At 42.5% G+C, this 26,588-nt stretch overlaps 1 protein-coding gene across 2 annotated transcripts; it reads left to right on the top strand.

The window, feature by feature from the left end:
• The first annotated feature begins 16,663 nt into the window (after positions 1-16,663).
• On the top strand, positions 16,664-24,879 carry LOC129017383 (cytochrome c oxidase assembly protein COX20, mitochondrial). Of its 2 annotated transcripts, none has more exons than XM_054457900.2 (4): positions 16,664-17,053; positions 23,554-23,668; positions 23,806-23,869; positions 24,652-24,879. In XM_054457900.2, exons 1-4 carry the CDS (start codon positions 16,679-16,681, stop codon positions 24,785-24,787), a joined length of 690 nt encoding a protein of 229 aa, XP_054313875.1. In that variant the 5' UTR covers positions 16,664-16,678; the 3' UTR covers positions 24,788-24,879. The 2 variants fall into 2 exon arrangements, with proteins under 2 accessions (XP_054313875.1, XP_054313884.1); XM_054457909.2 differs by having other exon boundaries at positions 17,047-17,374.
• The last annotated feature ends 1,709 nt before the right edge of the window (positions 24,880-26,588 follow it).

The raw sequence follows: 26,588 nt of genomic DNA, 5'->3' as shown, positions 1-26,588 counted from the left end.
AATAATTATAATTGTTACAGAAAATCATTGTATGCCACAGAGGTAACCAAAAAACCAAAGTCTTATCAAAGATTTCTTCTATGGAACAGAGTTCCATCAAAGCCAATTTAAAAACAGCTTATGTGGGCCAGGCGCGGTGGCGCACACCTGTAATCCCAGCACTTTGGGAGGCTGAGGCAGGCGGATCATAAGGTCAGGAGATTGAGACCATCCTGGCTAACACAGTGAAACCCCATCTGCACTAAAAATACAATAAAATTAGCCAGACATAGTGGCAGGCACCTGTAGTCCCAGCTACTTGGGAGGCTGAGGCAGGAGAATGGCGTCAACCCAGGAGGCGAAGCTTGCAGTGAGCTGAGATAGCGCCACTGCACTCTGGCTGGGGTGACAGAGCAAGACTCCATCTCAAAAAAACAAAAAAAAAAAAAAGAAAGAAAAAAAAGCTTATGTGAAAAATAGTTATTCTTGCTGCACTTTATACAAATAATCAGGCCGAAGAAAAACATCCTTTGTCAATCATGTTTTTGACTGTGGCTGTCCTAAGACATTTTGCCATCCACAGACAACTGTTGTCTTAATACTCTTCAAAAGGTGGTTTATAATCAACTAGAGAACTCTAACAGGTATTCTTAAATGCAGGTTTCTGATAACTTTGGAAATTGTGATATTAAAATAGAGGAAAAAACTTTCAGAACTCTCACGGAGAACTGGAATGTCCATGAATATCAAACAAAACAGGAGTTAACTGCATCAACTCAACTCAGTAATTCTGAAGTAATCTTTTTGACTTTGCTTAAAACATTATTGATCCTTTGTTTTGCTTTTCAGAGTCAAGGAAACTTTTGAGCTATTTGCATTTTTTTCTTTTTTTCTTTTTTTTTTTTTGAGACGGAGTCTCGCTCTGTCGCCCAGGCTGGAGTGCAGTGGTGCGATCTCAGCTCACTGCAAGCTCCGCCTCCCGGGTTCACACCATTCTCCTGCCTCAGCCTCCCGAGTAGCTGGGACTACAGGCGCCCGCCACCATGCCTGGCTAATTTTTTGTATTTTTAGTAGAGACGGGGCTTCACCTTGTTAGCCAGGATGGTCTCGATCTCCTGACCTCGTGATCTGCCCACCTCGGCCTCCCAAAGTGCTTGGATTACAGGTGTGAGCCACTGCGCCTGGCCTGCATTTTTTAACAATTGAGTAAAATATACTCCTATGAACAAACTTTGGAGCATATTTGTTTCTCTGTACCTGCTTTCTCCAGAATTTGCAAACTAGTGAGTATTCTTAACTTATGGCAATATAGTTATTTGCCTAATTGGAATAATAATTTTACTTTTGTAACAGGACACATTTGGAAAAGCTGGTTATTTTACTAAGGCCTTAACCGGACTGGTGTGTTTTTCCTTTAAGAAATTAAACTTGACTTACAGAGCCAATAAAAGCCCCTTGGGAGAACCGGCCTCATACCTTGCCTACACAGTCCCTGTACAGGGTTTCTGACCTGTGGGAAGTAAAGAATGTCACTTTCCAACAGGCCCAGGAGCCCCAAGTTATCTGGGACCCCAAGATGGGAGGAATGTACTCATCCCATAGGTATTTGAGGATACAAACCCACGGCAGGGCTCGGCTCTGAAAAAGTCTTATCTAAGATTCCTTCTGTGGAACAAAGTTCCATCAAAGCCAATTTAAAAACACCTTTTGTGAAAAATAATTATTCTTGCTGCATTTTATACAAATAATCAGGCCAAGTATAATAAAGTAAATCGGTCTTACCATGATTTGTATTTAGTAAAAATGAGAAACTGGAGAGAGAAAAATTATATTTCAAGAACTATAATATATCTGTTATTAGATTCTAGTCTCATGAGTTGTTTTTAAGTTTATTTCTGTAATTTAGGCTAACCCTGCTTATTCCTGTGAACCAACCAGTAATCTCTGGCTGCAGCTCAAAAAAAAAAAAAAAAAAAAAAGGGATGGGTAATGTAAAAATCTGGATCGGTATACTAATTCTGGGCATGCATTGGAATTGCTAACAACCCCCTATCAGCTTAGTTCCAACAGTTGCCCAGTTGATGGGAAGCCTAATTTAGTTTACTTGGAATAATTTTACTTATTTTGTTTTACTCTTGTGGAATATATTATTGTTGTACTCTTTGTGTAAAAATGAGGATAAGTTTACTCAACGTTTTCTTAAATTTAACACTTATGATACCACCTTTTGTCGGAATTCAAGAATTATGAATGGCCCTCACCATATGGATGCTTTCTGACTGAGCTCCTCTCTACCCTGAATGCAAAAGACCCAGTAGTTGGGCAGTAATATAATCGCCCCTATTCAGCCTGAAGAAGTTGCAGAAGATGGATCTTTGTCCCTCTGCAACTCTTAGGATTAAGGATTCTCTTATAAAAGGGAGGGGGAAAATGTCAGAGGCATTTGAACCAGAGCAATCATCTTGAGTAGGGGCTGGGTGAAGTAAGACTGAAAGGTACTGGGCTGCATTCCCAGGTAGTCAGGCATCCTAACTCACAGGATGAAATAGGAGGTCAGCACAAGACACAGATCATAAAGACCTTGCTGATAAAACAGGTTGCAGTAAAGAAGCCGGACAAATCCACCAAACCCAAGATAGTGACGAGAGTGACCTCTGGTCGTCCCCACTGCTACACTCCCACCAACACCATGACAGCCTACAAATGCCATGGCAACATCAGGAAGTTCCCCTATATGGTCTAAAAAGGGGAGGCATGAATAACCTACCCCTCGTTTAGCATATCATCAGGAAATAACCATAAAAATGGGCAACCAGCAACCCCTGGGCGGCTCTGTCTCTTGAGTAGCCATTCTTTTGTTCCTTTACTTTCGTAATAAACTTGCTTTCACTTTACCCTATGGACTCGCCCTGAATTACTTCTTGCCCAAGATCCAAGAACCCTCTCTTGGGGTCTGGATTGGGACCCCTTTCCAGTAACAGTGGGAGAATCTCTTGAACCCAGGAGGCAGAGGTTGCAGTGAGCCGAGATCGCACCACTGCACTCCAGCCTGGGCAACAGAACAAGACTCTGTCTCAAAAAATAAAAATAAATAAAATTAATTAAGGGGCTGAGCATGGTGGCTCATGTCTGTAATCCCAGCACTTTGGGAGGCCAAGGCAGGCGGATAATTTGAGACCAGCCTGGCCAACATGGTGAAACCCCGTCTCCACTAAAAATATAAAAATTAGCCAGGCGTGGTTGTGGGCACCTGTAATACCAGCAACCTGGGAGTCTGAGACAAAAGAATCACCTGAACCTGGGAGGTAGAGGTTGCAGTGAGCCGAGATCATGCCACTGCACTCTAGCCTGGGCGACAGAGCGGGACTCCGTCTCAAAAAACAAACAAACAGGCCAGGTGTGGTGGCTGACACCTGTAATCCCAACACTTTGGGAGGTCGAGGCGGGCGGATCACAAGGTCAAGAGATCGAGACCATCCTGGCCAACATGGTGAAACCCTGTCTCTACTAAATATACAAAAATTAGCTGGGCATGGTGGCGGGCGCCCGTAATCCCAGCTACCTGGGAGGCTGAGGCAGGAGAATCGCTTGAACTCAGGAGGCGGAGGTTGCAGTGAGCTGAGATCACACCACTACACTCCAGCCTGGTGACAAAGTGAGATTCTGTCTGAAAAAAACAAAAACAAAAACAACCAACTAACCAAACAAAATCCAAATAAGTTTGCACAGAAGTTCAATGGCTCCCTAACTGTAGGCTATTATTTTTAACTTTTTTCTCCTTTTGTCTTTCCTTTTTTCAAATTTAATTAGCTGATATTGCTGCCCATGAAACAGTTCTCAGGGTTAGGACTTAACATCTTGTGCTTTTGAAAATTCACCTTCAAATACAAACACAATTTTCCCATTCTAAATGCAAAACAGAAGTTCCACAAAGGATTGCTGGAAAGAAAGTGTCCACTTAGGGCCGGGTGCGGTGCCTCACGCCTGTAATCCCAGCACTTTGGGAGGCCGAGGAGGGTGGATCACCTGAGGTCAGAAGTTCAAGACCAGCCTGGTCAACATGGTGAAACCCCTCTCTACTAAATATACAAAAATTAGCCAGGCGTGGTAGCGGGCGCCTGTAATCCCAGCTACTGGGGAGGCTGAGGCAGGAGAATCACTTGAACCTGGAGGCAGAGGTTGCAGTGAGCCGAGATCACACCACTGCGCTCCAGCCTGGATGATAAAGTGAGACTCTTTCTCAAATGAAAACAAACAAGGCCAGGCGCAGTGGCTCACGCCTGTAATCCCAGCACTTTGGGAGGCTGAGGCGGGAGGATCACGAGGTCAGGAGATTGAGACCATCCTGGCTAACACGGTGAAACCCCACCTCTACTAAAAATACAAAAAATTAGCTGGGCGTGGTGGCGGGCGCCTGTAGTCCCAGCTACTTGGGAGGCTGAGGCAGGAGAATGGCGTGAACCTGGGAGGCAGAGCTTGCAGTGAGCCGAGATCATGCCACTGCACTCCAGCCTGGGCGACAGAGCGAGACTCCATCTCCAAAAATAAAAAAATAAAAAATAAATAAAAAAAGAAAACAAACAAGCAAAAAACAGTCTGATATCCATACTAATTGCATAATTGCACAACCTTAAGCAAATCTCTTAACATCTTTGATTCAACGTCACACTGTGAGGGAGAGACACTAATAACTCCTTTTACAGAGGAGGAAACTGAGGTCCAGTGACTGGCTCAAGGTGACAGAGCTGGAGAGAGTTGAGGTGCAACTGTGGGTTCAAGGTGCTGGCAAGAGGTCCCTCAGTCCCCAGCCCCTCCGTGTCACTCACTACCTGCCATCTCAAACAGTGGTATAAAGCCCAGTAAAATGTGCATGTTTTTATATGCATGCACAAACCAAATGTAAATGTATATTGGTTTAGGTGGGAAAAAATAATTTTAAAATTTGCAAAAGGAGTTATGTCAAAGTCCTTAAATACTGATATGTTAAAAAGTTAGTAAGTATTCTGGGCTGGGTGAGGTGTCTCAGCCTGTAATCCCAGCACTTTGGAGGCCAAGGCGGGCAGATCAACTGAGGTCAGGAGTTTGAGACCAGCCTGGGCAACATAGTGAAACCCCATCTCTACTAAAAATACAAAAATTAGCTGGGTGTGGTGGTGCACGCCTGTAATCCCAGCTACTCGGGAGGCTGAGGTGGGAGGATCGCTTGAGCCCAGGAGGTGGAGATTGCAGTGAGCCGAGATCACACCACTGCACTCCAGCCTGGGCGACACAGCGAGACACTGTCTCAAAAAAAAAAAGGGTAATAAGTATCCTTTCATCAGTGTTTAATAAATGTATTAGGAATATGAGTAATTTCTATGCACTTCGAGATAACTAATCTCAAATTCATATGGATATATTTCAGAAAAGATTGACTCTAATGACCCTCATACAGCCATGGAACGTACCACTTTTTTTTTTTTTTTTTTTTTTGGAGACAGGGTCTCTCTGTCAGAGACAACTGAAATTTTAAAAAAACAATAATAATAACGAGCTGGGAATTGGGGAGATAATGATGATGATGATAATGATGAGAGGGAGCAGAGGCTTGTCCAGCTTGGGTCTCCAGGGACACAGCAACAAGAATGAGCCCAGAACTTTGCATATTCTATTTCTTGTCCTCATTTTCAGAGATGTATTATAACCTCAGTTTTGCAGATGTGAAACCTAAGGCCAGCCAAGATATAGCTTTAATATGCATTAAAGAAAATAATGGCTCAAAAATAAGGTGTAATTCTTTGATTCTATGATCAGCAGTGTAGATGGAACTGACATGTATATACAAAGCATTAGTGACTATCTTTAATAAAATTGTATCAATGGTTTTTTCTTTTGTTTTGTTTGTTTTTGAGATGGAGTCTCACTCTGTCGCCCAGGCTGGAATGCAGTGGCATGATCTTGGCTTACTATAGCGTCCACCTCTCAGGTTCAAGCAATTCTCCTGCCTCAGGCTCCCAAGTAGCTGGGATTACAAGTGCCCACCACCATGCCCGGCTAATTTTTGTATTTTTAGAGGAGACAGGGTTTTACCATGTTGGCCAGGCCAGTCTTGAACTCCTGACCTCAAGTGATCCACCAGCCTCAGCCTTCCAAAGTGCTGGGATTACAGGTGTCAGCCACTGTGCCCGGCCTCAGTGTTCTTCTTATACTTAAAAAAAAATTCATCTCAAGTGGCTTTAAGAAGCAACTTAATCCCCACTGAAACAAACAAGAGTTCCTTGAAGAAATGGCCAGGGAATGTTCAAGGAAAGGATTTGGGCATCAAAAAGAATAACCATAATTAATTGAAACCCATTAAATAAATATTTCGTATAAAGATACATGTATATGAAAAGGGAGGCGGAAGTGCTTCATAGACGAATGCTAGCTAATAAATGGATTGACAGAATAAGGTCACCATTTGCTAACTCCAGTGTAATCGCTGATTCCGTCAAGGATCTTCAAAAAATGCTCAAACCATTAGGTGAACAGATTTTTGGTAACAGGATATTTGCGTGGGTTTCTAATTGCAAGGGAGAGGCGTATCTTTACAATGGCAACTTCTGGCAGTCTCCATCTTAACCCAGCGATCGAAGTTAGCGTCGCTAATGGTAGCACAATCTGACATATGTGCCTTCCAATGGGAAGCAATTTGAAATCCACATCATCTAGAAGTATTTTTGCCCAAAATGTTTAACCTAAATTGAATCAGGCTCCTAGACCAGCACATGTCAATACAAATATATGTGAGCCACTTATGTAATTCAAAATTTTCTGGTAACTGCATTTGGAAAGTAAAAACAAAACAGAAAAGCCCAGGGGTGAAATTAGTTTAAAAACATACTTTAGCTAACCTAGTATATCCAAAATATTAGTATTTCAACACGTAATCCATATTTTAAAATTAATATTTTATATTCTTTTTTGTACTGAGTCATGTATTTTCAGCATGTGTTTTTACACTTTAAGCACATTTCAATTCAGATGCTAAATCTTCATTGGAAATACTTGATCTGTATTTAGATTTCATAAAATTTGCAATTGAAAAAGTAGCTCCAAGTTGTTCCACACATACTTACATTTTTCCTATCACTGAATTGAGTATCAGCTTTTCAGTTTAATTTCAACTTAACAAAGATGAAATGAAATTTAAATTCGGTTCCTCAGCTGTATTCACCACATTGCAAGGGCTCCAGAGCCACATGAGGCTTGTGGCTATGATATTGGATTAGGCAGCCCTAGACTGAACTTCCAGTTTAGAGGAAAGAAAGGGATAGTAGACAGACAAGTTAAATGACACCAAGAGACAATCCAGAATGTGGGACATTTTACAAAACAATTGCCTTAGACTTTCTAAAAAATCAACGTCATAAAAAAAATAAGATGGGGAGATTGTCCTAGACTAAGGAAACCCAGAGATATAGCAACCATAGGCAGCAGCATGTCTGAAAACAACAAAAGCTTGGACAATTGGGGAAATTTCTTTGAACACTTGGGGAACTCTGAATATGTACTACATGCTAGATGGTATTCTGGAATTATTGCTAGTTTTCTTAGTTGTGATAACAGCATTATGGTTATGTAGGAGACTGCTTTATATCTAGGAGGGATAATCATTCTGCTGGAGAATAATTGTAGAAATGCAATTTTAACCAGGTATTGAAGTTGAAAGGAGCAAAAATATTTTGGGGCATATGAGATCTTAAAATATATACCTTCTCTGCAAAAAGTTCTCTTCAGTAACTTTCAGGAAGTTGCTGAAGGATACTCTTCTCCAAAATGAAGGAGTAAGCCAAGAAAAGAAAGACGTGGAATGGAGGAGCAGATAGTTCAGCATGAGGTTACAAGAACCTCCAGGACAACAAGTGGGAATCAGTCTTAGAAAGCAGCCATCACTGACTGGAGCAAGAAGACAAAAACTCCAGGGAAGGCCAGGCGTGGTGGCTCACGCCTGTAATCCCAGCACTTTGGGAAGCCGGGGAGGGTGGATCACCTGAGGTCAGGAGTTCAAGACCAGCCTGGGCAACATGGTGAAACCCTATCTCTACTAAAAATACAAAAATTAGCCAGGCGTGGTGGCACACACCTGTAATCCCAGCTACTCCGGAGGCTGAGGCAGGAGAATCTCTTGAGCCCAGGAGGTGGAGGTGGCAGTGGCCTGAGATCGTGCCATTGTACTCCAGCCTGGACAACACAGCGAGACTCTGTCTTGGAAATAAAATAAAATAAAATAAAAACTCCAGGGGAGATGTTTCCAAGAAAAAAAGTACTGACAGGTGGATCATGTGATACATTTGGCCATATTGTGGAGAGTTTTATAACTCTGTAGGAGAATTTCCAGTGAAAAATGGATAGGTATGTTCAGTGGTGTATTGGTAAACCACCTCTCTGAAAAATAACAACAAAAAGCCCAAAAAACAAGAGGCCTTGATTTGTAGCATTGTTTGATCTCTGTGGCATAAATACTTCCGCTGCAGCTGATTTCAAACTACCAACGTTTGCGCGCAGAGTTGGCAAGGGATGTCCACAATCGGCTCTCAAGGGCCAGTAAGAGTTGGCTTCAATAAAATTCAGCAAATAAACAAAACAGTTATTAACTCCAGCAACAATAAAAAGTTTTATAAGAAATGAAATCATAGTACTGTGCATGGCTCAGCTATGAGCAATATTTACACCATCACAACAATACACACACCGAATGCTGGTTTAACTTTTTTTAAAAATTTATTTTATTTATTTATTTATTTTTGAGATGGAGTCTTGCTCTTGTTGCCCAGGCTGGGGTGCAGTGGCGCAATCTTGGCTCACTGCAACCTCTGCCTCCCGGGTTCAAGCGATTCTCCTGCCTCAGCCTCCCAAGTAGCTGGGATTACAGGTGCCTGCCACCACGACTGGCTAATTTTTGTATTTTCAGTAGAGACGGGGTTTCGCCATGTTGGCCAGGCCAGTCTCAAACTCCTGACCTCGTGATCCGCCCACCTCGGCCTCCCAAAGTGCTGGGATTACAGGCGTGAGCCACTGCGCCCAGCCGTTTTAACTTTTTAAAAATGTGATGTAACCACACTGAGAGGATGAGGGTAGAGAAGGGGGCAGAAAATGGAGCTAAATATTCATTATCAACAGATAACGCCTCAAATGAAAAAAATCAAGAAATAGCAGAATGAACATTTTATTTAGAAATATGAAGGTAAACTGGCAGAAGAAAGGGCCAAAAGAGACCAAAGTTGTTACCTGCAGGGTGCAGAACTCCAGCATAGAGAGAAGCACGCAGATAGAAAAGAGCTGGCTTTTGTTTTTGTTTTTGAGACGGAGTCTCGCTCTGTCATCCAGGCTGGAGTGCAGTGGCGCAATCTTGGCTCACTGCAACCTCCGCCTCCCAGGTTCAAGTGATTCTCCTGCCTCAGCCTCCCGAGTAGCTGGGACTACAGGCATATGCCACCACGCCTGGCTAACTTTTGTATTTTTAGTAGACACGGGGTTTCACCATGTTGGCCAAGCTAGTCTCGCACTCCTGGCCTCAAGTAATCCACCCTCCTTGGCCTCCCAAAGTGCTGGAGTTACAGGCGTGAGCCACCACACCCGGCCAGCTGGTTTTCTTTACGAGCCCTGTAGTACTATTAGACTTACACATATGCACACACTTATGTGAGTACTCACATACACAAATACTACTGAGGCAGACTTCTGGTTATAGAAGACTGAACACAAACTTTTATCACTCTTTCCTCCAAAACCTATTGAAATGACAAAAAGAATATAAAAGGCCTGGCACAGTGGCTGACGCCTATAACCCTAGCACTTTAGGAGGGCGAGGCATGTGGATCACTTGAGCTCAGCAGTTCGAGACCAGTCTGGGCAACATGACAAACCCTTCTCTAGGCTGGGCATGGTGGTGTGCACCTGTAGTCCCAGCTACTCAGAAGGCTGAGGTGGAAGGATCACCCGAGCCCGGGAGGCAGAGTTTGCAGTGAGCCGAGATCCCACCACTGCACTCCAGCCTGGGCAACAGAGCAAGACCTGTCTCAAAAAGAAAAAAAGAAAAAATATATGTAAATGTGTATATTTGTTATTTATTATATATAAACCTATATATGTATATATTTATTATTTATATAAATTTATATATATAAATAAGCTGATAACTGCTGGGAAGCCAGGAGAATGCAGCAGCAGCAAACCAAGACAGTTAAAATTTTCTAAGTACAAGACACTTGGAATCACACTGATTTCTAATTTCAACATATTAAAAACAACCCCACACAAGCCAAAGAGAGAACCTCAAAAAGTAAGTTTTGCCAGCAAAGCCCCCATCCCAAACCCCTTAAGTGATGTCCCTATTTCCCTTCAGCCCATCCTGTAGCCTGCAGATAACCACACCTCTAGGATGCGATTCCTGACACTGCACTTCCTCCCACAGGAGGGAAAGCGGAAACTCTGGGCGGGGTCCCAGGGGACTTACAGCCACCGGAGGGAAGGCACCCCTTTAAGAGAAGAGTTTTTACTGGGCGCGATGGCTCATGCCTGCAATCCCAGCACTTTGGGAGGCCGGGCCCTGTGGATTACCTGAGGTCAGGAGTTCGACACCAGCTTGACTAACGTGGTGAAACTCCGTTCGACTAAAAATACAAAAATTAGCCAGGCGTGGTGGCACATGCCTGCAATCCCAGCTACTTGGGAGGCTGCGGCAGGAGAATCCCTTGAACCTGGGAGGCGGAGGTTGCAGTGAGCCAAGATCACGAGCCGAGACTGCGCAGCTGCACTCCAGCCTGGGCAACAAGAGTGAAACTCTGCCTTAAAATAAATAAAAATAAATAAGAGGTTCTGCTCCGCCACTAAGCTAAATGACCACCTCACTCCAGGCTTCTAGAATCATAACTTTTTTTTTCGAGACAGAATCTCACTCTGTCGCCCAGGCTGGAGTGCAGTGGCGTGATCTCTGCTCACTGCAACCTCCACCTCCCAAGTTCAAGCGATTCTCCTGTCTCGGCCTCTCGAGCAGCTGTGATTACAAATGCGCCACCATGCCCAGCTAATTTTTGTATTTTTAGTAGAGACAGGGTTTTACCATGCTGGCCAAGCTGGTCTTGAACTCCTGACCTCAGGCGATCCGCCCACCTCGGCCTCCCAAAGGGCTGGGATTACTGGCGTAAGCCACGGCGCCCGGCCTGGAATCATAACTTGTATCGACCGCCAGACACACAGGGAGTCAGTCTCACAAGACAACATGATAAACACACAAAGCACAATACAAGGCGTCAGACCGGAGAGGCCACGGCCATGATTCCTAGCAGGGAATCCTGAAGAGCCACTCATTTTGTTCTTGCCAGACCTGTCCTGAATGCTGTCCCTTTCCAGACCTGGTTCTTCAGCTTTCTCTTCAATTCGGTAAGTTTCTCCACATCTTCCCAACAGAGGGAAGACCTTTTTTTCTTGTTCGTGATAACTTGAGTCAGAGTCTGTTGCTTGCAATGAAAAACCATTACAATACAAAGATGGCTGAATGATAATAAGCTTGACTGAATGCTATTATATTTTACATACTTATATATAACGATAATGTACAACATATTACAATTAATAAGCTTGGTTTAATGCTATTATAGAGAATGCACATTCTTTCCAAATCCCCATGTAACAGGAACAAAATGATATATATACATTTTTTTGATACGGAGTCTCACTCTGTTGCCCAGGCTGGAGTGTAGTGGTGCGATCTTGGCTCACTGCAACCTCCACCTCACGGGTTCAAGCAAGTCTCCTGCCTCAGCCTCCCGAGTAGCTGGGACTACAGGCATGTGCCACCATGCCCGGCTAATTTTTTTGTATTTTTAGTACAGACAGGGTTTCTCCATGTTGGCCAGGCTGGTTTCGAACTCCTGACCTCAAGTGATCCACCTGCCTCAGCCTCCCAAAGTGCTAGGATTACAGGCATGAGCCACCATGCCAGGCCAGAAATGATATCTCTTAAGTAAGACCACACACACCCCCCCCACATACAATCAATAAACCCCCAAAAGTAGAAATAAACAGGCCACAGTATAAGACAAAATAAGACAAAAAATAGAAATGAACAACAAAAGTATATCCAATCATATTCACTTGTGAAATAAAAGCTGAAATTATACAAAATTTAGGAAAGATTAACAGGAACATTACCTCTATGATAATCTGATATAACGAACGATAAAATGATTCTCAGAGGGAATTTTATAGTCATAACGACATTCATTAGAAACCAAAAAAGACGGAGAAAAAGTGAATGAAGTAGTCAATTCAAAAAGCTAAAAAAAGACAATAGAATATATCAGGTAAATTTTTTTAAAATGTAAAATAGAAAATGAAATAAAAAATAGTAAAACCAAAAGTTGGTCTTTTTAGAAGAAAAAATATTCAGAATTATGAATGAGAAAGGGAGTACAGGATTATTTGCAAAATCATGAAAGTATGTTTTCATTATGAGTCAAGAATGCCTACTTAGACAAGACACAAGATCAAGCACCATAAAAGGAAATATTGACAGATTTGACTCTGCAAGAAAAAAAGAGTTAAAACGTTTGAGAAATAAAAGACCCCATAAACAAATACAACAAATAAGTGAACATGCAGAAAATATTCGTTACATATATAAGGACTAAAAACTATACTTGTAAAGAGCTACTTTAACAAGAAAATCGCATACACAACCAATTTTATTTATTTCTTTATTTTGAGACAGAGCCTCACTCTGTCACCCAGGCTGGAGTGTAATGGCACAATCTCGACTTACTGCAACCTCCGCGTCCTGGGTTCAAGCAATTCTCCTGCCTCAGCCTCCCAAGTAGCTGGGACTGCAGGTGCACACTACCATACCTGGCTAATTTTTGTATTTTTAGTAGAGACGGGGTTTCGCCATGTTGGCCAGGCTGGTCTCAAACTCCTGACCTCATGTGATCTGCCCACCTTGGCTTCCCAAAGTGCTGTCCCCAAATTTTTAAACACACAAAAGCTATACAAAGTTAATTCTTAGAGAAAGAACGGTCAGTAAACATTTGGAAGAATGCTCAACCACAGCAGCAATCAGGTTTAAAGCAATAAGATACCATTCTCCCCCCATCGGATTCAGCTTAGAGACAGGGTCTTGCTCTGTCGCCCAAGCTGGAATGCAGTGGCACAATCATAGCTCACTGCATCCTCAAGCTCCTGGACTCAAGCGATGCTTCCTCCTGCCTCAGCTACCCCCAAAACCCCCCAAAAGCTGGGATTACAGGCACATGCCACTGAGCCCAGCTAATTTTTTTTTTTTTTTTTTTTTTTGACAGAGATGGGTGTTGGGAGGAGTCTCGCTTTGTTGCCCAGGCTGGTCTTGAACTCCTAGCCTGAAGAGAGCCTCTTGCTTTGGCCTCTCAAATTGTAAGGGGATTACAGGCCTGAGCCATCACGCCCACCCTCCCCCAAATTAAAAAATGTGAACATATGCAGTGTTGAAAAGGTGAGGAAACAGGTAACTCTCCCATACAGTTGATGGGGAATGTAGTTTGATAGTATTTTTGGAGGACAAATTAGCAGTATGTATTACATTTTAAATTGTGTATACCCCTTTAAATCAGTTATTCCACTTCCAGATATTTACCCTACAGAAATACTTGAACATGTGCACAGATATATATGCATGCATAAAGATACTGATTGAAGCATTTTTGGGGATTAGTAAAAAATGGAAACTCTCAGAAATGTCAATCAGAGGGCAGGCACGGTGGCTCACGCCTGTAATCCCAGCAGTTTGGGAGGCCGAGGTGGGCGGATCACGAGGTCAAGAGATTGAGACCATCCTGGCTAACATGGTGAAACCCGGTCTCCATTAAAAATATAAAAATTAGCTGGGCGTTGTGGCGGGCGCCTGTAGTCCCAGCTACTCAGGAGGCTGAGGCAGGAGAATCGCTTGAACCTGGGAGGCGGAGGTTGCAGTGAGCCGAGATCACACCATTGCACTCCAGCCTGGGCGACAGAGCAAGACGCTGTCTCAAAAAAAAAAAAAAAAAAAAGAAATGTCAATCAGAAAGAAAAGAAAGGATTACTAAGCAGTCATTAAAATGAATGAGCAAATCTGTAGTACATACATCAAACAAATTCCCAGATATATGGCAAAAAGTAAATTACTGAATGCAAATGATGTGGTACAGTGTCATTTTAGCATGTATCACATACAGATACATGAATACATAGGCGTGGAGGCAAGTGTGACATAGAGCCTTTCATTATCTACCCCATATATTCCAGTGTTGTTTTAATTAAGACAAAATACAGGTATTCATGGGATAATTTTTGTTGTTTTTGAGACGAAGTTTCGCTCTTGTTGCCCAGGCTGGAGTGCAATGGCACGATCTCGGCTCACCACAACCTCCACCTCTTGGGTTCAAGCGATTCTCCTGCCTCAGCCTCCCAAGTAGCTGGGATTACAGGTGTGTGCCACCACGCCCAGCTAATTTTTGTAGTTTTAGTAGAGACAGGGTTTCGCCATGCTGGCCAGGCTGGTCTTGAACTCCTGACCTCAGCTGATCCACCCGCCTTGGCCTCCCAAAGTGCTAGGATTACAGGCATGAGCCACCGTGCCCGGCCTCATGTAATAATATTTAATTAAGAAAAAGCCGGGTGCCATAGCTCATGTCTGTAATCCCAGCACTTTGGGAGGGTGACACAGGAGGATCACTTTAGTCCAGGAATTTGAGACCAGCCTGGGCAACATAGTGAGACACCATCCCCCACCTCCCGTCTCTACAAATAATTGTTTTTAAGAAGGAAAAAGAAGAGTTTAGAAAGAGAGACATCAAACTGTTAGTTATATTTACCTTCAAAAGGAGAGAAAGAACTGAGATTTTTACTTTCCATTCTATAACTGTTAAACAATTAAAAATGGAAATATTATGCAATTTTGTGAAAATAAAAATTTTAAAATAGGCCAGGCGCAGTGGCTCACGCCTGTAATCCCAGCACTTGGGAAACCCGCGGCAGGCGTATCACCTGAGGTCAGGAGTTTGAGGCCAGCCTGGCCAACATAGTGAAACCCTTTCTCTACTAAAAATACAAAAATTAGCCGGGTGTGGTGGCAGGCGCCTGTAATCCCAGCTACTCAGGAAGCTGAGGCAGGAGAATCACTTGAACCCGGGAAGCAGAGGTTGCAGTGAGCTGAGATTGCGCCATTGCACTCCAGCCTGGGCGACAAAGTGAGGCTCTGTCTCAAAAAAAAAAAAAAAAAAAAAATTAAATCATCCTTATGAAAATACTTTTCAAAGACAAATGAAATAGACCCCAACAATGTCTACTCTAGCAAATTTTCAAAGTCACAATAAAAATAAAATAGGATGACTCGGTGGTGTTTTACCTGGTACTTTTCCAGTTTTCCTTTTACAACATAATCAACGATGACTTCAAAAGAATTCCCCAGTACTTCATGGAATATTACTACCTTCAATACCGCCTTTCAGATCTGGAGTTCAAAGCACAGTTAGCATTAGAATTTCAGCGGAAAATCCAGAATTGGCAGGATATCACCGGTAGGGTGACTTTTTTTCTTTTCCCTAGCAAACAGTAGAGCAGTATGTAGTTTCTCCCCCCACCCAGACGGAGTTTCGCTCTTTCTCCCAGGCTGGAGTACAGTGGTACGATCTCGGCTCCCTGCAACCTCCGCCTTTCGAATTCAAGCTATTCTCCTGCCTCAGGCTGCCGAGTAGCTGGCATTACAGGCGCCCCCCACCACGCCAGGCTAATTTTTGTATTTTTACTAGAGACGAGGTTTCCCCATGTTGACCAGGCTGGTCCCAAACTCCTGACGTCGTGATCCGCCCGCCTCAGCCGTCCAAAGTGCTGGGATTACAGGCGTGAGCCTCCGCGCCCGGCACAGTATGTAGTTTCTAACTACAATTTCAAAAACAAAAACAAAAAACAACCCCCCCTCGCAAAAAAAAACTCAAAAAAACAGTGACTGTGACACATAAATACACATCCTACACTGTGTATTTTACTGGGATTGTAGAAAGGTATTCAATGGGCATGCAAGGTAGGTCGTTACGGAGTAAGAAAACGCCCAGTGAACAGTACTTCATATGAATTCGACATCGTTAACACTGAGCGCTTGCTGTGTGCCAGCGAGCAGCGTAATTCGAAGCAGCATGACTTTGCACAATGACATATTCTATAAGTCCAGTCTCCTAAGAAGTGCCCTTAGGTTACATATAACCTAAAAGTGAAATGTAAAAGTACATAAAGGAGGCGTAAGGTTAAAAGGGAAAAATTATAAATACTAGAAAAAATTGCATTGTATTATTTTGATGGCAGAAAAATGGGCTCGACCCTGCATGCACGCGTTCTCCATTGAGCTCGCCAATATGCAGTATTTTGTTTCACGTTATGTCGCAGTCTTAGGGAGGAGTGAAACGTGGAACACGACTTCACATCAAAAATGCACGTTGCAGAGGCATTTTTCTTCGGGGACGCCGGAAGACTTCGCCACACGCGCGCCCTCCCCGCGGACACCAACGTCCTGACGCATGTTCATTAGCGAGCTGCTCCCTCCATTTTGTCCCCAGTCTCCTTTAGGCGAACTGCGCGGTGCTATGTTAAAGCCACTTAGTAAGGAAACTATAAAAGGGAGGAAGTGGGGTGGGCGTGGGAGCCCCGTTTGCGCAAGGCAGGCGCGGGGGACTAAATGGCTGCTGGTGCAGAGTGGGGCTGCCCCGGCACCAAGGGCTCGTCCCGTGGCCGGAAGGACAAAGGACACTTAGGGGACGAGGGCCGCCGAGCCAGCGCGGAGCGCCTTCCGGCTCCGTGGGCTGAGGCGGGCTGTGGGTTGGGGCCGGGCCGACCCCCGCGGTGGGGCCCACCCCGCAGGACAAAGCAGCGGCGCCGCGCCCGCTCCCACCGCCGCGGCCCCGCCCCTCGGCGCGCGCCCGGGGCTCGTGCATGTGAGCACGCGCGCCGGAGACGGTTAGAAATGGCGGTTGGGGCGGAGCAGGGGGCTGACGCGGGAAGCGGGGCTGTCTGGCTCGGTTACGCCCCCGCCTCGCCAGGAATCCAGGAGCCGGTTTGTTTCCCGAACCCTTCTCCTTCCGCTCTCCAGCCCTTGCAGGCTGTGTGCCGAGCTGGGAAGAAAGTGTGACCCGTTCGATGGAACAAAGGACATGACAGCGCGGCCACTGCGGAGCGTTAGGAACGTTCCCTAAAATGGCGGCCGGCGCGTCGGGACAGGGCGGGAGGCGGCGGCACGTGGGGGCGGGGCGGGACGGGGAGGGGCGCGGCCGGCCGGGCTTCTGCTTCCGCGACCCCGGAGGTGCAGGGCGGGTGGAGTCGCGGGGTCGTCCTCATGGCCGCCGCGCCGGAGCCCGGTGAACCCAAGGAGAGGAAGGTAACTTGGGGGTCGGCGAGGCGCGCGCCGCGGGCGGGCGGTGGGTAAGGACGGTTTCCGCGGAGCTCCTAGGCCCGGAGCACGTGTCACTGGCTTCTCTGCTACCCATGGGCTTCAAACTATTTTAACTGTTCTTAGTCCTTATCCCAAGCCCCCAACATTTTAATCTAAGTTGCCGGGACAAAATTGACCAAAACTAGGGGGAAGAGGGGACCAGTAGTACTAATGACTTACTACAGGTCATTATGAAGTAAGCTAACAATACTGAATCTTTGGCGAGAAAATTTTGCTGCTAAGGGCACTGCACTGTAATTTGCTAGTAAAGGCTAATAGTAGAGATTAAAGCTCCGTTGAGGACAGGTGCCTTGTTTTTAACACGTTGTATTCATCACATTTAACATAGGAGTAATTGCTGAGGGATGACTTGATTGTACTACGATGAGATGAAGGGTTAAGATTTCTGCCACATCACCGGTAGCCTCCCTAGCTGGTGTCCCTGTATCCATACGCTCCTGAATCCACCTTCCACTACTGTCCGCTGGCCCTTTCCAGCCTGTAAACTGGACAGTTTTCATCCCTCTGCCTAACATCCAGTCGTAGCAGCCCATCCCATCTCTTTAAGGATAAAACCCAAATTCTTGGTATAGTAAAGCTAAACCAAGCGCTCTCCCTGGAAGGGCTCCTGTGTTTCACCAAAGCTGACTTACGTACTTCCCCATCTTCCCAGGCATCTTGTACGTCGTTACATTTATCATATTGGAAGGTAATAAATGATCTTGTCTTCCTCTTTTCCTGGGCTCCTTATTAAGAGCAGGGAACCCAATTTATATCCTCAGGGCAGAACAGGTATTCAGAAAAGGATAATGCAAGAGGAAAAAAGTTTTAATATAAACTAGGGAGATCGTAACATTGGCTAATCATGAGCAAATATTTATAGAAGACCCACTGTGTGCTAAATGGCTCCTAATATATACTTTTAAGATATTCTCTCAGCTTGGAAATTTTGCTCACTTCTTGCTCTTGCTTGCTTCTCTGGTGGGCTTCCATCTAAATTTGGCCATGACATCAGATCATATGGTTAATATTAACAAATATTGTATAAATTGTTTTCATACTTAATATCCAACAGGTTGTCAATTTACGTACTACTGGTGCCTTATCTGTTTTTACTGTCCCATACACTGCCCATCTGGAATAAGCTTAGTGTTTAAAAAAAAAAAAAGATCCTTGCATACACACAGTAAATCCTAGATTCAGTTTTGTGATAAACACTGGAATCCTGAATGGGACTTTTGGTAGGAGATAACTGCTGTTTTTAAAGGTCATAAAGGTGGTTTAATCCATTGGAAATTAAAAAAAAAAAAAAAAGAGGATCAACATTGACCTATTTAACTGGCCCATCAGTAAGTAGCAAAACAATATTGTAGTTGTTGAAATAAAGATAGTTATAAGCCTCAAACTGAGCACGGTCAGAGGTGGGAGGCCAAAAAAACAAAAATTGCTCATGAAACAGTAGTACCCATCAGAGCCCATCAAAAAGCTAATTAAATAGAAGCTATGACGAATTAACAGCCCAAGGTGCTGTCAGAAAGGAAGCCTGTGGTTATTTTTTAAAAAGAATTTGTCAGTGATCATTCCAGCACAACCCAGGGAGGATTATTTTATTATAAGAATTCGCAAACTTAAAATGGGAGTTACCAAGCTGGCATACCTTGATAGAACTAGCCCCTAAAAAACTGCCCTCTGCCACATTCTTGTCCTTTAAGAAACTTTAAAATGTGAAATTTGGTACATACAGGTAAATTCACATTCAGGTAAATTCTTAATTCACCCATTCAAAAAATATTTACAGAGTACCTACTGAGTATTAGACACTAAACTAGGTACTAGACTGATCAAGACAGGAAAAATCCCTTTAAGGAGCTGACATTCTACTGGGGGAATCAATAAGCAAGACTTCTACTGAGCCAGTCATGCAAAGATCCAGGAGAAAGGCAGCATGTGTTCGTTCTGTAGTAACCCTCTCGGCTTGTTAGAATGGCAAGGCCACTGTGTCTGGACTAAGTGGACAAGAGTGGGATATGAAAGAGCACGGGATCATGTAGGGCCTTTGGAGCAATGGTAAGGATTCTGAGCATAATCGGAGGCTACAGAGGACTTATAGTCATCTGATACACATTTTTATGAGTAGAATCAAGATCTGAAAGGTACTGTTGATAGATGGTAATTTGATAGGACAGGTTGAGCTTCCCAATTCAAAAAAAACCAAACATTTTCTTTTGATGTCATATCAGTTTCAGATTTGGGGTGCTCAACCTGTATTAGCAATGAAGTTGGTGGGCAGTGGTCTGGCTCAAGATGTATTTAGAATGTGGATCCTTCCAGACTTGCTAATATATTTGACGTGGATTTGATGAAGGAATCAAGGATGACTCTTAGTTTTTGGGTCTGAAAATTGGTTGAGTAGTGCGCCATTAAGAGGAAGGTTTGGAGGTGAAAATATATTTTGCAAATACGAGGTTCAAGGTGCTTTTTATACATAAAAGTGTCATTCATTAAGCAGATGAATGAGGCTGAAGCTTGGGAGAGATTAGGGTTTGATTTAGAAATCTGGAGTCATCATATAATGGCATTTAATTGAAAGCCTTGAGATACCTAGGAAGAGACTAGATTCCAAAGGAGTTAAGAGTGGCACTTCAGAATCAGGTCTGTAGAGGAGGGAACAGCAACAAAGATGTCAATGAAATAGAAAACCAGGAGACGTATTTGAAGCCAAGTAAAAAAGTTTCAAGAACAAATGATAATTTGTGCCACATATGCTGAGATGCAGATTAAGATAGACTGCAGTGGATGTCTTTTAGAGGTCTTGACTGGTGTCAAGTGAAGTTCAGTGGATAGATGCCTCACTCAAGTGAGTTAAAGGGAGAACGGGAGGTTTTAAGTAGAAAAGCACACCTACACTCAAGAAGTTTTGCCCCAAAAGGATGGTGCTTTAGGCGGCTGATGAGAGGAGAGGGGTGTAGAGAGGATTTTTGGGTTTTTTTGAGATGGAGTCTTCTTGCTCTGTTGCCCAGGCTGGAGTGCGGTGGTGCCATCTTGGCTCACTGCAACCTCCGCCTCCTGGGCTCAAGCGATTCTGCCTCAGCCTCCCGAGTAGCTGGGATTACAGGCATGTGCCACCATGCCTGGCTAATTTTTGTCCTTTTAGTAGAGACAGGGTTTTGCCATGTTGGCCAGGCTGGTCTCGAACTTCTGACCTCAGGTGATCCACCCACTTTGGCCTCCCAAAGTGCTGGGATGACAGGGGTGAGCCACTGCGCCTGGCCAAGAGGGTTGATAGTAAATTATTGCAAGTGAAAAAACTAACGATGCAAATGAAAGGGGTAGCTATAGAAGCCAAGCCCTTGAGTATGCGAGAGGGGAATCAAGTGCCCAAGTGGGAAGACTAGCATTAGATAGGAATAGGGCCAATTCATCCTTTGCAACCAGAGGAAAGACAAATACGGGCACTGAAGCAGATTTAGTGGTGGAAGATCAGCTGTCTCTAATTTGACCAGATCTATTTCTATACATTATTGACATTCTGGCTTGGAAATCTCTTGAGCTTTCCTTAGATTGATCAGGGTGAGCTTGTAAAGCTGCTTTTCTAAATCTAAGCTTAAAAAATGTCTGACATTTCCTTAATTTATTTTTAAGGGTTCCCGTTTGTTAGTGGCAAAGAGTTAAATCATAAGTATGCAGGCTACTTAAGGAATAGAAGAGAAATGTTAAAGGCATGTATATTATGAACAGAATATTTCCGTATATAAATAGAATACTTCAAAGGGAGTTATGCCCGGGATCCTTTCATCTCCACTTCTGAGCATTTTACTGTTCAGTGTACTTAACTGTAAAGGTATACAGGCTCAAGTCATTGCGTATTCTTCCTGTTTTGATAGAAATTGCAGGGATTTATGTACTGAATCGTATTACTCCTTAGATATGTGACAACTGGAAAGCTCCCCACCAAACCCTCCAGCCTTGGTTACTAATGATGTGGTTTGGCACAATGGAAATGTCATAGGCTTTGCGGTGAAACTGACTTCTACCTCCACTCCTGCCAACACTTATTATTAGCCTCTTAAGTCCCTGAGCCTGTTTCAGAGGTAATCTCACAGAGAGGCTAGAGAATTACAAAACATGTAGAGAGCCTGGCACTAATACCTACCTCCCCCACCAGCAGCTCTTAATTATGAGATCAACCACTATTCTTTTAGACCAGAGAGTTTTATTGGGGATTGGGTTTGTGTCAGAAGGCACTATTTTGAATAAGATGTGTAGCTTCTATTTAGATATTTGCCTTTAAAGCCAGCTGAGCTATTTTCCTATTGTTTGCAAATTTACTTTTATTAAATAAAATTTCCTAAAGCAGTGTTTCCCCAATCTGATGGTCATCAGAAAAAATCACCTGGAGTTTTCTAAACATAGATTCCAATGAATCTAAATCAGAATCTGAGAGTGGGACTAGAAAATACTTAATTCTATCCTGTGGTACAAGCTGGTCTCACACTTGCATCTTTGCACCTGAGACTAGATAAAACTGGTACTAACCCTCTAACCCCAGCATCCCATCCTTGGGGAAATAGGCTAGTTTAGAGGTAGTCCTGGACTGGAGCACTAAGTCCAGCATTCCCCACCTGCATAAAACTACCCACATGATCATATGTCCCCTGGGCTTTCAAGCTGATAGGAAAAAGCGTCTTGCTAAATGAAATCCCCCAACTTCTTGGTAATGTGAAGAACTGTACTGCAAAGCTTTGAAGCAATCCTATGTTAGGCATGCGGGTGGGAACAGGGGGCCAGACAGGGAGAGGGAAAAAATGGAATAGAATGATCCGAGAGTAAATAATTTTTGCTTTATTATGAACCAAGTCACATTTTGTCTCTTCCAACAGATGCTTGAGCCAAAGAAGCAAACATAGGCAGAAATACAATTGAGAATATCTTCATGTTTCAACCTTTAATCTGATTTGCCTTTTACTGTCCTTTCCCCATTTCTTCTGATCTCTTTTGCCTTACAATATATTACCTTCTAGGTATCACCTCATCCTATAGAATCCCTTCTAGTTTAATGTCCTGCCCCAAACAATACTAACCCATTGAAGATAACTATGAAACCTTTAAATGGACAGTGGTTCCTTTTAAAAGCAGCCTTACTGAAAATTTTATATGCACTTAATCAAGTAACAGTTACCGTGAGTTTTCTAAACTTTTGTGTTAACAGAAATGCCAGTTCAACAGTGTGACTGTTGCTTTTAAATGTCTGTCTTGCCACCCTAGAGTGAACAGACATCCCAGTTAAACATATTAGGAATAAGAAATACATAAATCCAATGAAGACTGTAGAAAAAGAATTTTAGCACTTGAAGGAACTTCAGTCATTTAACCCAACCCATTCATGTTATAGATTGAGACCATAGAAATAAAAGTAGCCTATAGGATACAAAAGTTAGCGGCAGATCTGAGATAAAAATCCAGCTCTTTGGATCCCCGCGTTTTTCACCACACCTAGCTGTCGTTACCATGTATTACGAACAAAGAATCAAATATAATCAAGTGCAGCCTCACTTCACAGGCAAGAAAAGAGACTAGAGTTTAATATATTGCCCATGTTTATCTTAAGGTGAAACATTTACTCTTACAACCACAGTTGATGTTAACCTAGTTAATAAAATATGAAAGGTAATTACTAGGGGAATTTTAAACGGCACTACATAAGCAAACATGACTCAAATTACTTTTTCCATTTCTGCTTCCCAAATTATTGGAGTTACTGAAGCAAACTATGCTGCTTTCAATTCCAGTGATAGGCATATTCCCAAATAAACTCATTTAAAGAGCTCATAAAATGTATTCTCTTATTTCCAAGTCAGTTGATTAGCAAATTAAGATACAGCTAAAAGTTACCCTACTGCTTAAGGGTTTTCTGGTCCAATTTTTAAGGTTTTCAGATTTAAAGATTTAGACTGCATACCAAAGCTGGACAAAGACAACGCAAGCTGATTTAGGTTGTCACGTAGCACATACTCTAGTTTAAACCCTCAACTACAACAAAAGAAATGGTGTATTGTCATTTTTGCCAAAGCACCCCAAAATGAAATACTTTCTTACTCAATCTAGGTTTTTTTTTTTCATTCTAGTCCCTTAAGCTCCTAGGATTTTTAGATGTTGAAAATACTCCCTGCGCCCGGCATTCAATATTGTATGGTTCATTAGGATCTGTTGTGGCTGGCTTTGGACATTTTTTGTTCACTAGTGAGTATCTGTGTTTTTTATTTCTCTATGTACTAAAAAAGCATTTCTCTACGTAATGAACTATTTTTTTTCTAGATGGAGTAATGTATATAACATGTAATTATATTCTAATTGATTGTTATGCTTATTTTTGACAGGTAGAATTAGAAGATCATGTGATGTTGGAGTAGGAGGGTTTATCTTGGTGACTTTGGGATGCTGGTATGTTTGCTAAGTATTCAAGAACATCCATGATTATAGTAGGTTATCTAATTCAAAAAGCACATGCTCTTTTCAGAGCAGTCTCGCATTGGGAGATCCTCACCCTCAATGAAGAATCTTGATTTTTCAGGGCATTTTCATGGAAATCTGTCTTAAAATGCTTGAACAGATAAATGCATATTAGACATCCCATTAAAAAGAAAGCTGTGGTTTTTACACTTCACTTAGGAAAGCCTCAACCATTTCCCTTACCCTAACACTTATTTCATCCCTGCTTATTCGTATCTGAAAATGCTGCTTTAAGAATGTGTTTACAACTACTGATGAGTGAATATAAAATATGGATGAACCTCAAATATTTGTCAGACCTAAGAGTATGATATGTATGTACTATATGGTTCCATTTATACATGAATTTCTACAGTGAGCTATTTAAGGTGATAGAAATCATTTTATGTAGACATAGCATTATCCCGTTAAAAACGAGAGCAAATACTTACTAGTTTCTTATAATAACCAATGCTATCAGAAGACTTTAATGGATTTTATCACTTTACAAATTGTTACGTAGACATCCTTTTTTTTCCTAATAAAAAAAGAATGTGTTGATAGGTATTCTGACACCAAAACTGCCCAAAAAATAGCACTATAAATTAGAACATATTTTTCAGTCTCAGGGTAGGCATCTGTATTTAAGTTTTGTGTGATTTATAGAGAAATTTCATAAATTAATTTCTGTAGGACTTTATATTAACAATTTATTCATATTCTTTTCTTCCAAGGTTTCATTGTAGGTATAATTATGCAAAGCAAAGAATCCAGGAAAGAATTGCCAGAGAAGAAATTAAAAAGAAGATACTATATGAAGGTACCCACCTCGATCCTGAAAGAAAACACAACGGCAGCAGCAGCAATTGAACAATCTTGAGCACAGAAGTCAATGTAAATGAAGTTAAGATCAACCACATAAAACATTTCATGTGCAATAAACTCTCAATCAAGTAAATAAAGTTTAAGTTGTAGTCATTTTTTTCCCACACTTGTATGGAATGAAAACTTGCCAGTTTATTCTGGCCCTGTGTCTACTGCGAGGATAGCATTCTTACGTGTTACATATAGTGGACTTGTCATCCTTAAAATGCGAACAGAATTTATTGGCAGTGTGGCAAAGAATTATAAAACCTAGTGTTTAACGTACTTGGAAAGAGTTTCCTTGCAGTAATAAGTGTAGAGTTTAATGATAAGTAACCTTAACAAAAACCTCAACCTTATTACTATCCCATTAAAAAGCAGCAAATACTTACTGATTTCTTGTAACAGCTAATGTCATTATAAGATTTAAAACTAAGGGATTTTATCACTTTGCAAATTATTTTTTAAATGCATTCATCATTTGACAGTGTTCTCCCATTTCTTAAAATGTGAGTCATCTTCCAAAAGAGTTGTTTTTAACTGCCCTAAACATTTTTGGGGAAGTATGCAGGGTTTAAATTTTTAAGTATAATTAGTTATGAATTTAAATATACACATGGAACTTGTCTGGCAGACTGATGCAACAGAAAAATAACTGCAGAATTACTATTAATGTAAACAATCCATTTGAAAGTCAATCAGCTGCTCCCATTAAAATATTATTTAAAATACAAGAATACCCACAGCATCTAACTAAATCCTCAGGATTTATTCTCCGGGAGAAATTATGCCTTTCTAGGAAAATGAAGTTATTTCTGGTTTTAATTCGTACAATAAGAAAATCTATTAAATATAACAAAACACAAGCTAGATGCTTAAGAAATGCTTAAAGAAATATTGGGGGGAAGATACCAGCAGTCAACAGGATTGTGGCCATTACTGGTCCTATTATTTTGATGTACCATGGAAGGCACAGAAATCGAGCAAGGAAGAAAATATTAGTTATTTTGATCTACATCTTTTTCTAAAGAAAAGTGGAGCTTGCCTCCAGTTCAATTCACAAGAGCATTTTCCCTGCCATGCCCACCTTTTCTTGTGGCTGTCGCTAGGAAGGACGCGGAGGCCGTGTGGTTTACCAAATGCCTTAACTCAGAAGTCAATGACACTGTCAAACACATGGTGAAGGAAAATTTTTACTGATTCACAAAAAGGAAGACAGTTTGCCCACTCTTAGTGGCACAAATCAAAGCTCAGGCAGTCTACATTATCCAAATGAATCGTAACCAAATAGTTAAAAAATTCTGCCGGGCACAGTGGCTCACACCTGTAATCCCAGCACTTTGGGAGGCCGAGGCAGTTGGATCACCTGAGGTTAGGAGTTTGAGACCAGCCTGGCCAACAGGGTGAAACCCTGTCTCGTCTAAAAATACAGAAATTAGCCGGGCGTGGTGGTGCGCGCCTGCAGTCCCAGGTACTCAGGAGGCTGAGGCGGGGGAGTCACTTGAACCTGAGGTGGGGTAGGCGGAGGTTGCAGTGAGCCAAGATGGCGCCATTGCACCCTAGCCTAGGTGACAGAGTGAGACTCCATCTCAAAAAAAAAAAAATTCCATAGGCTGTTCAACCATGTTTTCAGAGGCAGCACTGCGTGAATGCGGGAAAATATTGATGATCACTAATCAATAATCTGATATTTAACAAACTGTGGACAGGCCACTTATGCTCAGTTTTACCTTAGTTATTCCTTGGTATCCACAGGCCCAAGTCCCTTTAAATAAAATGCCCTCATATTTCCGTATCATCTACATAC

Source organism: Pongo pygmaeus, chromosome 1 (assembly GCF_028885625.2).
Source record: "Pongo pygmaeus isolate AG05252 chromosome 1, NHGRI_mPonPyg2-v2.0_pri, whole genome shotgun sequence".
NCBI lineage: Eukaryota > Metazoa > Chordata > Mammalia > Primates > Hominidae > Pongo > Pongo pygmaeus.
This window is presented reverse-complemented; position numbering and strand designations above follow the sequence as displayed.